Source organism: Pristiophorus japonicus, chromosome 10 (assembly GCF_044704955.1).
Source record: "Pristiophorus japonicus isolate sPriJap1 chromosome 10, sPriJap1.hap1, whole genome shotgun sequence".
Lineage (NCBI taxonomy): Eukaryota > Metazoa > Chordata > Chondrichthyes > Pristiophoridae > Pristiophorus > Pristiophorus japonicus.
Window position 1 is genome coordinate 221,028,766 of NC_091986.1, and position 15,626 is coordinate 221,044,391.

At 48.1% G+C, this 15,626-nt stretch overlaps 1 protein-coding gene across 1 annotated transcript in view; it reads right to left on the reverse strand.

Annotated features, from left to right (window-relative positions):
- LOC139274677 (neuronal acetylcholine receptor subunit alpha-10-like) overlaps nt 1–15,626 on the reverse strand; it is a 71,044-nt gene that overhangs the window by 2,501 nt on the left and 52,917 nt on the right. The window contains exons 3-4 of the mRNA XM_070891355.1: nt 9,664–9,818; nt 328–857 (exon numbers count right to left, since the gene is read on the reverse strand). Of these exons, the coding sequence (XP_070747456.1) occupies nt 328–857; nt 9,664–9,818 (685 nt within the window). The remainder of the gene's footprint in view (nt 1–327; nt 858–9,663; nt 9,819–15,626) is intronic.

Sequence of the window (15,626 nt, forward strand, 5' to 3'; positions counted from 1 at the left end):
ATCAACATCACAAACAGATTATCCAGGTCATTATCACACTGCTGTGTGTGGGAGCTTGCTGTGCACAAATTGGCTGCTGCATTTCCCACATTACAACAGTGACCACCCTCCAAAATTTCATTCATTGGCTGTGACGTGCTTTGGGACGTCCGGTGATCGTGAAAAGTGCGAGGTTTTCTTGTGACCGTGTTGGGAGTCTCAGCTTGGAGTTTGTGCTCAAGTTGCTGGAGTGGGTCTTGAACCCGCAACCTTCTGACTCGGGGGGGTGGGGGGGGCGAGGGGTTCCCAGAGCCGAGGGCGAGACACTCGCAGACAGACGGGACTCACCGATGAGCGGCAGGTTCTCCGATGGCGGCATGATCTCGGCCACCAGCAGCTGGAAGACGGTAAAGGCGAGCAGCAGGGTGAGGCCCAGAGAAACCTTCTCCCCAGAGCCGGCGGGCAGGTGGAAGCTGAGCGGGGCCAGGGCGGACACCATGAGGCAGGGCAGGAGCAGGTTGTAGACGTAGAAGGAGGATCGGCGCTGCAAGAGGAGGGTGAAGGTCACGTCGGGGTAAGGGTCCGCGCAGCACCCGTACACCACCAGGTTCCTGCGGGCCGGCATGCCCAGCACCTCCCACTCCACGTGCCGCGGGAAGTTGCTGAGATCCCCCGCGGCCCGGCCACTCCGCAGCTCCAGCTCGCTCCCGCCGTGGGTCCTCGAGCCGAAGGTCAAGGGGCACCGCTGCCCGTCGAATGGGAAGGACGAGACGTCGATGCGGCAGGAGGTGCGGGCGATGGCCGGAGAGTCCCACGTGATCTGCCCGTCGTGTCTCAGCACCACGTTAGTTCCCTCGGAGTCGGAGAACTGGTCGACGCTGGTGGGGGCGGGGGTGGTGGGGGGGAGGGGAGAGAGGAGGGGAGTGGGAGAGTCGGGGAAGGGGGGGGGGGAGAAGAGGAGAGGGGAGAGGGGGAGGGAAGAGGGAGGGGGAGAGGGAGGGGGGGTGGGGATGGGAGTGCGTAGTGGGGGGTGGAGGGGGCAGGGAGAGGAGGGGGCAGGGAGAGGGGAGGGAGGAGACGGGAGGAGGAGGGAGAGGAGACAGGGGGGGGGGAGTGGGAAGTGAGGGAGGGGAAGGGGAGGGGGAGAAGGAAGTGGAGAGAATGAAAAGGACATGTGTTACGACCTAATCAACTCGAGGTCCACGGAATGAACTTGACCAATGGGATTGCTCCAGAACCTGTCCTGGCCCAACATCTGTCCCTTAGCTAACGTCTGCTCATTATCACATTGCTGTTTGTGGGAGCTTGCTGTGCACAAATTGGATACCGCGTTTCCCTGCACTGGAATATGACCACAGAGACATTAAACTGAGGCCCCATCTGCTCTCTCAGGTGGATGTAAAAGATCCCACGGCCACTATTTCGAAGAAAAGCAGGGGAGTCCTGGGACCAATATTTATCCCTCAACCAACATCACTGAAACAGATGATGTGGGCCATTATCACACTGCTGTGTGTGGGAGCTTGCTGTGCGCAAATTGGTCACTGCGTTTCCCACAATGCAGCAGTGACCGCACTCTGTAAGGCACTTTGGGACATCCCGGGGGGGGAAACGGGTGCGTAAACACTACGTGTTCTTCATTCCCCCATCCGTTGCTTTTGCCGATAGACCCAACATTGCGGGAGTACAACCCTGTGGGATTGACTGGGGTCTCCGGCAACGGAAGTTTAACCATCGAGCACGGGATGGGAGGAGGTGAACGAGAAGGACCGGGGTCTATTCTCCTCCCACATGGGAGACAACCGGAGCAGATTTGTAACGTCGCATGGTGAAGATATTGAGGAGTTTCTCCGGGGCATTGACTGGAGACATCATCATCATCACCATAGGCAGTTCCTCAAAATCGAGGAAGACTTGCTCCCACTCTAAAAGTGAGTTCTCAGGTGACTGAACAGTCCAATACGGGAATTACAGTCTCTGTCACAGGGAGGGTGGGGAGTCTGGTTTACCGCACGCTCCTTCCGCTGCCTGCACTTGCTTTCTGCATGCTCTCGGCGACGAGACTCAAGGTGCTCAGCGCCCTCCCGGATGCTCTTCCTCCACTTAGGGCGTGCGATATATTCACAGAGCACAGCACACACAGCTCCTAACATGGAGGCAGCTCTCTCGGAAGTCTCTGGAAATCTGCCTGTTTATTATTAACCCTGCACTTGCAGTACACAATACGTCCACATCCACAGTGTGGAGCTACAAACATTACAAGCTTACAGACATTACACTTCTCCCTCCTTAATGAAGAAGTTATTATAATAACCATCATACATAACCTTCATGTTTATACATAACACAGGATATAAACTTTTTTTTTCCCATATTTACAAATTTAACTTCACCACTTGTTTTCTGTTTCGAAGAGGATACCTTCGCTCTCGAACAGAACCTTCCAAACATTGTGTCGAATCTAAACTCATTCGAGGCTCATCCTGAGGAACGTTTTCCTCCACGGAATTTCCTTGATTTTCATTTGAACTCACTCTAACTTCAGGCTCTTTGTTTTCCTGACTTTCATTCTGATTCTCTCCTGGATTTGTTTCCAGAACATTGGATGTAGGATTTGCTACTGGTGTATCAAAACTATCTGATGAGTCAGAAATAATTGAATCATTCCCACCTTCAACTCCTTCCATGTCTGTAGGTAAAATATGATCAATATGAACAAACCTAACCTGTCCATTATCAAACATCTTGACCAAATATGTGCGAGGACCACATATCTTCACCACTCTTCCTGGTAACCACTTTAACCATTTATGGTGATGGTTCTTCACTCTCACCTTCTGGTTTAATTTCACACTTCTCCCTTTTACTCTACCTCTATCATGATTCTCTTTCTGTCTTAATTGTTTCTCTTCTACGGACTGTGCCAAATTTGGCTTTAACAACGAGAATCTGGTTCGTGGCTGTCGTTTGAGAAACAACTCTACTGGTGTTCTACCAGTAGTTATGTGAGGAGCATTTCGATATGTAATCAAAAAATTCGCCAATTTGTGATCCAATGACAACTGTCCTTGGATTTGGATCTAACATTTGTTTTATGAGAGCCGTTTGACAATTTGTACAGTGCGCTCTGCTGCACCATTCGAAGCAGGATGGTATGGTGGAACCTCGGTATGTTTCACACCATTTTTGCTTGTGAATTGTGCAAATTCTTCTGAACAAAATTGTGGTCCATTATCCAAAACAATTTCTTCAGGGAGGCCAAATGAAGAAAATAATTTTTGTAAAATGTCCAAATTTTTACTTGTTATTTTCCACATTGGAAACACCTCAACCCACTTCGAATGGCTATCAATCACAATGAACAATTGTCCTTCTAACTCAGCAAAATCAATATGTAGCTTTGCCACACCCTGGGAGGCCATTTCCATGGCTGTAATGGTACTGGTGGTGGTTGCTTGCTTATCGATTGACATGTCGTACACTGACTCACGATGTACTCTATATATTTATCAAGACCTGGCCACCATAAATAACTGCGTGCAAAACTCTTGGTCAAGCACATTCCCAGGTGCTGGTCATGGAGGTCTCCTAATAATTTGGACCTGAATTTATTTGGTATAACCACTCTTGCACCCACATGATACAATCTTTATCGACTGATAATTCATTCCTACGAATGAAGAATGGATGTGTATCTTTGTCTGTTACCTGGATTTGGCCATCCATTTGCAATATACTCATACACCTTTGACATCACTGGGTCACGTTTGGTTGCTCTACCAATCTCTTCAGCTGTGACTGGCAGTTCATCAATGTATGAAAAATAAAACACTTCTTCCCTATCGGGTGTAACTTGAGATGGGGAAGACAATCTAGACATTGCATCAGCATTACTGTGATCAGCTGATTGTCTGTATTCAATATCATATGTATATGCTGACAAAATCAAAGCCCATCTCTGCATTCGGGCTGCAGCTAATGTTGGAACTGGGGACTTTGGATGGAGGATTGCTGTTAGGGACTTATGGTTCGTAACGATGGTAAACTTACGACCATATAAGTATTTGTGAAACTTCTTGACCCCAAAAATTAATGCCAAAGCTTCCCTTTCAATTTGCGCATAATTACTCTCACTGACACTGAGAGCGCGTGAAGCAAAAGCAATTGGTCTCTCCTCCCCACTACTTGATACATGAGATTATTGCCCCAACTCCATACGGAGAGGCATCACATGCTAGCTTAATCTCCTTAGATATGTCATAGTGGACTAACATGGTGCTCTCTACCAATTTGCTTTTACACTCCTTGAATGCTGTATCGCATTCTTTTGACCACTTCCAATGGACCTGTTTTTTCAAAAGTTCATTCAGTGGATGTAATATTGTAGCCAAATTTGGTAGGAACTTCCCATAATAGTTCAAAAGACCCAAGAATGAACGAAGTTCAGTGACATTCCTGGGAGTGGGTGCATTTCTAATTGCATCCAGCTTTCCCATGGTTGGATGTAAACCATCTTTGTCTACTCTGTACCCTAAGTACTCCACTGAGTTTTTAAATAACTCACACTTACGAGCAGACACTTGTACTCTGTGCTTCTCTAGCCGTTTGAGGTCTTCATTCAATGTGTTATTATGAATTTGCCTATTTGGTGCTGAAATTAGTATGTCATCCAAATAACATACTACCCCTTCAATACCTTGCAAAATCTGGTTCATCACCCCTTGGAATATGGCAGGGGGGGAAGACAGTCCAAACGGTAGCCTATTAAATTGATATAGGCCTAGATGAGTATTTATAGTCAAACATGACTTGGACTCCTCATCTAGTTCAAGCTATAAGTAGGCATTCGTAAGATCCAGTTTTGAGAAAATCTGACCACCTGTCAGTGTTGTGAACAAATCTTCTATATTCGGCAATGTATTGGGGACATTACCCTCTAGAACCTGGTTTACGGTTACTTTATAATCACCACACAATCTTACCTTACCATCAGACATAGGTACAACAACAATGGGTGTAGCCCAATTACATCGATCTATCTTACAAATAATGTTCTCAGTCTCTAGTCTTTTGAGTTCTTGCTCAACTTTCTCCTTGAGTGCACATGGTACGGAACGTGGCTTGTAGTGAACCGATCTAGCGTACTTCTGTACCCTGACACTCGCCTTGAAGCCTTGGATCGGACTGCCCGTTTCACAGAACACCTTCAGATACTGCTTGATAACCTCATCCGTTGATGAAAATCTCACTTCCACACAGAAAATCTTACTCCAATCCAGCTTCAGTGAGCTCAACCAATTTCTTCCTAGTAAGGCAGGCTTGTCTCCTTTCACTACTATTAGAGGCAAGTTCTGAAATTGATCTTTATATTTCACCGGTACGGTGATATGACCTACCACAGGAATTTTCTCTCCCGAGTATCCTCACAGCTCTATCTTGGATTTCTCCAGTTGAAAATCACGCAATTTGTCGCGGTATAGTGACTCCGGTACTACACTCATGGATACACCCGTGTCAATTTCCATTGGTATCTTGAATCCCGCAACATCTATGTGGATTTTGATGCTTTCCGAATCGCTGTCCATTAACCTCGTGCTCCTGATGTCGTGTAACTTTAACATCTCTTCGTCCTGTTGTTGTTCTTCCATGCTATTTAGTCTCTTGGGATTTCTACTCATAGCTTTGAACACTGGACTCATAGCTTTAAAAGCTGGTTTACCCTTCAGTTCGCATGTCTTCGCAAGATGCCCAGTCTTTCTGCAGAAGAAACACTCTGCCTTCACGTATGGACAACTTTGAGCAATGTGTTGTCCCAGGCACCTATCGCACGACTTCGACGCTCTGGTAGAATTTCCAGTTTCTGAGACTTTAGGCCATGTCCGTCTTTTACTTTGAACCTGCAGGTGATTTACCTCGGTTAACTGATGACCGTAATTATTATTTAATTCTCGGGAATATTGTTCGGCCATGCCCATTGACCTCGCTGTCTGCCGAATCCCGAAACGATAGCTTTCAGCAATTTCTAACGGTTTGGGATTATAGTGCTGCTCCAGCTTCATTAAAATCTCTTTAAGCGTTGTGTCCTTTGGCTCGTCAGGCACAAGCAGATTTACAAGGGTTTCGTACAATGCCGGACCTGCCTCCGATAAGAAGATCGCTTTCTTACGTTCCAACGCAGCCCGGTTCTGGACTGCATTGTCTGGAACTTCGATTATGTTATTTGCAGTGAAATACATTTCTAGCTGATCGACATACGCTTTAAAATATTCCCGGTTTTGTCTATATTCACCCAAATGTCCCATTACACCTGCCATTTTAATCTCTCGCTGCTCACACCGTGTGCTGTATTTTACCTCGGATTTTGTAGCTTTTTTCCAAAGACAGAAACTTCCAAAGTCTCTCTGTCAGCTGGCTGAATCCTTCACCAACAAAATTTATGTTTTAAATCATCCGAAAAATCCCATCTTCCGTCGCCAAATGTGATATATTCACAGAGCACGGCACACACAGCTCCTAACAGAGCAGGCAGCTCTCTCGGAAGTCACCGGAACCTGCCTGGTTCTGTTTAATGATTAACTATGCACTTGCAGTACACAATACGTCCACATCCACAGTGTGGAGCTACAAACATTACAAGCTTACAGACATTACAGGGCAGTCTTTGGCCAGGGACCCCCAGGTGTCAGTGGGAATGTTGCACTTTATCAGGGAGGTGTTGAGGGTGTGCTTGAAACGTTTCCTCTGACCACCTGGGGCTCGCTTGCTGTGTAGGAGTTATATAGAAACATAGAAAATAGGTGCAGGAGTAGGCCATTCGGCCCTTCGAGCCTGCACCGCCATTCAATATGATCATGGCTGATCATGCAACTTCAGTAACCCATTCCTGCTTTCTCTCCATACTCCTTGATCCCTTTAGCCGTAAGGGACAAATCTAACTCTCTTTTGAATATATCTAACGAACTGGCCTCAACAAGTTTCTGTGGTAGAGAATTCCACAGGTTCACAATTCTCTGAGTGAAGAAGTTTCTCCTCATCTCGGTCCTAAATGGCTTACCCCTTATCCTTAGACTGTGACCCCTGGTTCTGGACTTCCCCAACATTGGGAACATTCTTCCTGCATCTAACCTGTCCAGTTCCGTCAGAATTTTATATGTTTCTATAAGATCCCCTCTCATGATTCTAAATTCCAGTGAATATAAGCCTAGTCAATCCAGTCTTTCTTCATATGTCAGTCCTGCCATCCCGGGAATCAGTCTGGTGAACCTTCGTTGCACTCCCTCAATAGCAAGAATGTCCTTCCTCAGATTAGGAGACCAAAACTGCACACAATATTCCAGGTGAGGCCTCACCAAGACCCTGTAACAACTGTAGTAAGACCTCCCTGCTCCTATACTCAAATCCCCTCGCTACGAAGGCCAACATGCCATTTGCCTTCTTCACCACCTGCTGTACCTGCATGCCAACTTTCAATGACTGATGTACCATGACACCCAGGTCTTGTTGCACCTCCCCTTTTCCTAATCTGCCACCATTCAGATAATATTCTGCCTTCCTGTTTTCGCCACCAAAGTGGATAACCTCACATTTATCTACATTAGTTCCCCTAGGAGGTCCGAGTAGAGCGCTTGCTTTGGGAGTCTCGTGTCGGGCATGTGAACAATGTGACCTGCCCAACGGAGCTGGTCGAGTGTGGTCAGTGCTTCAATACTGGGGATGTTGGCCTGATTGAGGACGCTAACGTTGGTTCGTCTGTCCTCCCAAGGGATTTGTAGGCTATGTCCAACTGACAGTGTGAAGTCCAGGCTGTGCCTCAAACCTAAACCCACTAACCAATGAATAAGGCGAGCCTTACAGAACAAAGCTCCCCGCTGAGTATCGAGTGACCAGGAACAGACATGGGGACCCCTTTCACCATCTTTACATTTCTCGAGAATTTTTACCTCCTCCTCTATCTCTCCTAATCATACTCCTACCCATTTTCTCATACCATCAATCCCTAATGGGCAGGGGGAAGGGGCATCAGTGGGAGAGCATTTAGGTGCAAGTGATCATAATTCAGTCAGATTTAGGGTAGTTATGGAAAAGGACAAAGACAGACCAGTTCTCAATTAGGGTAAAGCTAATTTTGCAAAGCTGAGATGTGATTTGGCCACAGTGGACTGGAAACAGCTACTTGAAGGTAAATCAGTGTCAGAGAAGTGGGAGGCATTCAAGGAGGAGATAGTGAGGGTCCCCTTAAAGAAAAAGGGTAGGGCTAACAAATCTAGAGCCCCCTGATGTCTAGGGACATACAGGGTAGAATAAAGAAAAAAAAGGGGTACTGAGGGAATGATCAGCCATGATCTTATTGAATGGTGGTGCAGGCTCGAAGGGCCGAATGGTCTACTCCTGCACCTATTTTCTATGTTTCTGTGTTATGTCAGATGTGTCAGGGCTCAATATTGCAGAAACCCTGGAGGTATATAGAACGTGCAGGGTGAAATTAAAAAGAAAATTAGGAAAGCAAAGAGAGAGCATGAAAAAATATTGGCAAGTAAAGTCAAGGAAAACCCAAAGATGTTTTATAAATACATTAAGAGCAAGAGGATAACTAGAGAAAGAGTGGGGCCTATTAGAGACCATAAAGGTAATCTGTGTATTGAGTTTGAAGACGTGGGTGTGGTTCTTAAATGAATACTTTGCCCCTGTTTTCACAAAAGGGAGGGGCGATGCAGACATTGCAATCAGGGAGGAGGAGTGTGAAATATTAAATGAAATAAACAATGAGAGAGAGGAAGTATTAAGGGGTTTAGCAGGTTTGAAAGTGGATAAATCCCCAGGCCCAGATGAAATGTATCCCAGGCTGTTAAGAGAAGCAAGGGAGGAAATAGCAGAGGCTCTGACCATCATTTTCTAATCCTCTCTGGCTACAGGTGTGGTGCTGGAGGACGTTGGCTAACGTTGTACCATTGTTTAAGAAGGGAGAAAGGGATAGGCCGAGTAATTACAGGTCAGTCAGTGGTGGGAAAATTATTGGAAACAATTCTGAGGGACAGGATAAATCTTAATTTGGAAAGACATGGATTAGCAAGGATGGTCAGCATGAATTTGTTAAGAGAAGGTCGTGTCTGACTGACTTTGTTGAATTTTTCGAGGAGGTAACCAGGAGGGTCGATGAGGGCAGTGTGTACGATGTAGTGTATATGGATTTTAGCAAAGCTTTTGATAAGGTCCCACATGGCAGACTGGTCTCGAAAGTAAAAGCCTATGGGATCCAGGGTAAAGTGACGTTGGATCCAAAATTGGCTCAGAGGCAGGAAGCAAAGGGTAATGGTTGATGGGTGTTTTTGTGACTGGAAGGCTGTTTCCAGTGGAGTTCCACAGGGCTCAGTACTGGGTCCCTTGCTTTTTGTGGTATATATCAATGACTTGGACTGAATGTTGGGGGTGTGATTAAGAAATTAGCAGATGATGCTAAAATAGACTGTGTGGTTGATAAAGAAGAAGAAAGCTGCGGACTGCAGGAAGATATCTGGAGAATTTTAGCCGTGAGGAAAGATTGGATTGGCTGGAGGGGTTATGGCACTTCAAGTACTTTTTAAATGCTATGACAGTTTTTGCCTCTTCGGCCCTTACAGGCAGTGAGATCTGGCTAGATTCCAGTGCATAAAAGGTGGCATTGAGCGTACCACTGGGAAGACCTACCTGTTGTACAGGACGATATCGGGCCTCCAGACAAATCGACTGGGTATGCGTATGGCATCAAGCCCACCATAGTCATCCTTATTCCAGCATCGGAATGCATCTGTCCACACTTGTCTGATCCACAGGTACGTCGTCAGGACCTGGTTCCTTTCATCCTGAAATATAATAAGACACGCAATTCTGTGGAGTGGTTGAGGTGAATAGTATCGATGCATTCAAGGGGATGTTGGATAAACACATGGGGGAGAAAGGATTAGAAGGATATGGTGATGGGGTGAGATGGATAGGGTGGGAGGGGGCTGGTGTGGAGCATAAACCCCGGCAGAGTGGTGGGCCCAATGGTGGCTCAACCGTGGCTAACAAGGGAAATTAAGGATAGTGTTAAATCCAAGGAAGAGGCATATAAATTGGCCAGAAAAAGCAGCAAACCTGAGGACTGGGAGAAATTTAGAATTTAGCAGGGGAGGACAAAGTGTTTAATTAAGAGGGGGAAATTAGAGTACGAGAAGAAGCTTGCCGGGAACATAAAAACTGACTGCAAAAGCTTCTATAGATATGTGAAGAGAAAAAGTTTAGTGAAGACAAATGTAGGTCCCTTGCAGTCCGATTCAGGTGAGTTTATAATAGGGAACAAAGAAATGGCGGACCAATTGAACAAATACTTTGATTCTGTCTTCACGAAGGAAGACACAAATAACCTTCCGGAAATACTAGGGGACCGAGGGTCTAGTGAGGAGGAGGAACTGAAGGATATCCTTATTAGGCGGGAAATTGATGGGATTAAAGGCCGATAAATCCCCGGGGCCTGATAGTCTGCATCTCAGAGTACTTAAGGAAGTGGCCCTAGAAATAATGGATGCATTGGTGATCATTTTCCAACAGTCTATCAACTCTGCATCAGTTCCTATGGGCTGGAGGGTAGCTAATGTAACATCACTTTTTAAAAAGGGAGGGAGAGAGAAAACGGGTAATTATAGACAGGAGTGGGGAAAATGTTGGAATCAATTATTAAGGATGAAATAGCAACGCATTTGGAAAGCAGTGACAGGATCGGTCCAAGTCAGCATGGATTTATGAAAGGGAAATCATGCTTGACAAATCTTCAAGAATTTTTTGAGGATGTAACGAGTAGAGTGGACAAGGGAGAACCACTAGATGTATGCATTTGGACTTTCAAAAGGTTTTTGACAAGGTCCCACACAAGAGATTGGTGTGCAAAATCAAAGCACATGGTATTGGGGGTAATGTACTGACGTGGATAGAGAACTGGTTGGCAGACAGGAAGCAGAGAGTTGGGATAAATGGCAGGGTGTGATTAGTGGGGTGCCGCAGGGCTCAGTGTTGGGACCCCAGCTCTTTACAATATACATTAATGATTTAGATGAAGGAATTGAGTGTAATATCTCCAAGTTTGCAGATGACACTAAACTGGGTGATGGTGTGAGCTGTGAGGAGGATGCTAAGAGGCTGCAGGATGACTTGGACAGGTTAGGTGAGTGGGCAAATACATGGCAGATGCAGTATAATGTGGATAAATGTGAGGTTATCCACAAGGTGGCAAAAACACGAAAGCAGAATATTATCTGAATGGTGACAGATTAGGAAAAGGAGAGGTGCAACGAGACCTGGGTGTCATGGTACATCAGTCATTGAAAGTTAGCATGCAGGTACAGCAGGCGGTGAAGAAGGCAAATGGTATGTTGGCCTTCATAGCTGGGGGATTTGAGTATAGGAGCAGGAAGGTCTTACTGCAGTTGTACAGGGGCCTTGGTGAGGCCTCACCTGGAATATTGTGTTCAGTTTTGGTCTCCTAATCTGAGGAAGGACATTCTTGCTATTGAGGGAGTGCAGCGAAGGTTCACCAGACTGATTCCCGGGATGGCTGGACTGACACGAGGAGAGACTGGATCAACTTGGCCTTTATACATTGGAGTTTAGAAGGATGAGAGGGGTCTCATAGAAACATACAAGATTCTGATGGGACGGGACAGGTTAGATGCAGGAAGAATATTCCCGATGTTGGGGCAGTCCAGAACCAGGGGACACAGTCTTAGGATAAAGGGTAGGCCATTTAGGACTGAGATGAGGAGAAACTTCTTCACTCAGAGAGTTGTTAACCTGTGGAATTCCCTGCCGCAGAGAGTTGTTGAGGCCAATTCATTGGATATATTCAAGAGGGAGTTAGATATGGCCCTTACGACTAAAGGGATCAAGGGGTATGGAGAGAAAGCAGGAAAGGGGTACTGAGGTGAATGATCAGCCATGATCTTATTCAATGGCGGTGCAGGCTCGAAGGGCTGAATGGCCTACTCCTGCACCTATTTTCTATGTTTCTATGACACTCGATGTAATGCAATATGTAACATTGGGTAAGAGTTAGACCTTATGGCCCAATTGGAGAACCTGGGCTCCTACCCTTGCTGAGGTGTGGTATCCTGTATAGTATGTTATTCCAGTGTCCTGGCCAATATTTATTCCTTATCGAACATTGTGAAAACTGTTTTATCTGAATCATCACCACATTGCTATTTGTGGAAGCTTGCTGTGCGCAAATTGGCTGCCACGTTTCGTACATTGCAACAGTGACTACACTTCAAGAAGTACTTCATTGGCTGTAAAGCGTTTGGGACACCCTGAGGTTGCTGGAGGCTCCAAAGGAAGAAGTTCCACCGTGCGAAGATTGCAGCCAAGCCTGCCCCTGTCCCGGGTCTCTGAGACCCGAGCCAGGGATGGATTGGATGGGTTGTGGAAGGGTCGGCAGGTCAGAGAGGTCACGGTGTGACGTGACACAGCGTGAGGTGACACAGCATTGGGAGCCCGTGCAGAGAGTCAGGGCTGAGGCGGGTCACGTGTGGGGGCAGAAGGTGGTCGTTTTAGCGATGGAGTCCATTGGGGGGTGGGGGCGGAGTGGGCCTCAGGCTCAAGCGAGATGCTGAGGAAATGCTCTTCCTCGTCGGGCTGAAGGTGGCAGCTGGGGAGTCGGCCGGAAGCGAGGCCGGAGGACAGAAGTCCCGGGGGTGCTGGCGTTCGACGGGCGGATGTTTACGCTCCTCCAGTTCCTGATGTCAGGCGGGCTGCTGTGGCCAGGACCATCGGGTCAATGGCACTGAGGGCCATCCCCCATACACAGCAAGACGTTGGCCGAGGAGCAGGAGAAGGCCATTCAGCCACTCAAGCATGTTCCACTGTTCAATTAGATCATGGCTGATCTGTTCCTCAACTCCATGTACCCAACCTGGTTCCCTAACCCTTGATACCCTGACCCAACAAAAATCCATCAATCACAGTTTTGAAAGCTTCAATTGACCCCCTGACCTCAACAGCTTTTTGGGGAGAGAGTTCCAGATTCCCAGCACCCTTTGTGTGAAGAAGTGCTCCCTGACATCACCCTGAACGACCGGGCTCTAATTTTAAGGTCCTGCCCCTTGTTCTGGACTCCCCCCACCAGAGGGAACAGTTTCTCTCGATCCACCCGATCGAATCCTGTAATCATCGTAAACCCCTCGATCAGATCATCCCTCAGTCTTCTACACTCGAGGGATACAGGCCCAGTCTGTGCAGCCTGCCCTCGGGATTTAACCCTTTCAGCCCCGGTATCATCCTGGGGAACCTGCTCTGCTACCCCTCCGAGGGCAATATACCCTCCTCGAGGGGTGGGGCCCGGGACTGAACAGAATACTCTAAAAAGGGTCTTAACCAGAGTTTATATAACGGCAGCATTACTTCCTATCATTATATTGCAGCCTTCTTGAGGCGAACAGGGGGATATAGAGGGGACACACTGGGGACCAGGGATATAGAGGGGACACACTGGGGACCAAGGATATAGAGGGAACACACTGGGGACCAGGGGGATATAGAGGGCACACTGGGGAACAGGGATATAGAGGGAACACACTGGGGACCAGGGTGATATAGAGGGGGCACACTGGGGAACAGGGATATAGAGGGGACACACTGGGAAACAGTGATATAGAGGGGACACACTGGGAAACAGTGATATAGAGGGGGCACACTGGGAAACAGGGATATAGAGGGGGCACACTGGGAAACAAGGATATAGAGGGGGCACACTGGGAAACAAGGATATAGAGGGGGCACACTGGGAAACAGGGATATAGAGGGGGCACACTGGGAAACAGGGATACAGAGGGGGCACACTGGGAAACAGGGATATAGAGGGGGCATACTGAGGAACAGGGATATAGAGGGGACACACTGGGGAACAGGGAGAAAGAGGGGACACACTGGGAAACAGGGATATAGAGGGGACACACTGGGAAACAGGGATATTGATGGGACACACTGGGAAACAGGGATATAGAGTGGACACACTGGGAAACAGGGATATAGAGAGGAAACACTGGGGAACAGGGATATAGAGGGGGCACACTGGGAAACAGGTTACAGAGGGGACACGCTGAGGAATAGGGTTATAGAGGGGGACACACTGGGGAACAGGGATATAGAGGGGACACACTGAGGAATAGTGATATAGAGGGGACACACTGGGGAACAGGGATAGAGAGGGGACACACTGGGGACCAAGGATATAGAGGGGACACACTGGGGACCAAGGATATAGAGGGAACACACTGGGGACCAAGGATATAGAGGGAACACACTGGGGACCAGAGGGATATAGAGGGGACACACTGGGGAACAGGGATATAGAGGACACACTGGGGAACATGGATATAGAGGGGACACACTGGGGAACAGGGATATAGAGGGGACACACTGGGGAACAGGGATATAGAGGGGACACACTGGGGACCAGGGGGATATAGAGGGGACACACTGGGGAACAGGGATATAGAGGGGGCACACAGGGAAACAGGGATATAGAGGGGGCACACTGGGAAACAGGGATATAGAGGGGGCACACTGAGGAACACGGATATAGAGGGGGCACACTGGGGAACAGGGCGCTATAGAGGGGGCACACTGGGGAACAGGGATATAGAGGGGGCACACTGGGGAATAGGGTTATAGAGGGGGCTCACTGGGAAACAGGGATATAGAGGGGGCACACTGGGAAACAGGGATATAGAGGGGGCACACTGGGAAACAGGGATATAGAGGGGGCACACTGGGAAACAGGGATATAGAGGGGGCACACTGGGGAACAGGGCGCTATACAGGGGGCACACTGGGGAACAGGGATATAGAGGGGGCACACTGGGGAATAGGGTTATAGAGGGGGCACACTGGGGAATAGGGTTATAGAGGGGGCACACTGGGGAACAGGGATATAGAGGGGGCACACTGGGGAACAGAGGGATATAGAGGGGACACACTGGGGAACAGGGATACAGAAGGGACACACTGGAGAACTGGGGGATATAGAGGGGGCACACTGGCGAACTGGGGGAAATAGAGGGGGCACACTGGGGAACAGTGATATATATAGAGGGGACGCACTGGGGAACAGGGGGATATAGAAGGGGCACACTGGGGAAGAGGGGGATACAGAGGGGGCACACTGGGGAACTGGGATATAGAGGGGACACACTGGAGAACAGAGGGATATATAGGGGACACATTGGGGAACAGGGATATAGAGGGGACACACTGGGGAAGAGAGAGATATAGAGGGGGACACACTGGGGAACAGGGGGATAGAGAGGGGGCACACTGGGGAACAGGGGGATATATAGGGGACACGCTGGGGAACAGGGGGATATATAGGGGGCACGCTGAGGAATAGGGTTATAGAGGGGGCACACTGGGAAACAGGGATATAGAAGGGACACACTGGGGAACAGGGATATAGAGGGGGCACACTGGGAAACAGGGATATAGAGGAGGCACACTGGGAAACAGGGATATAGAGGGGACACACTGAGGAATAGTGATATAGAGGGGACACACTGGGGAACAGGGATATAGAGGGGACACACTGAGGAATAGTGATATAGAGGGGACACACTGGGAAACAGGGATATAGAGGGGGCACACTG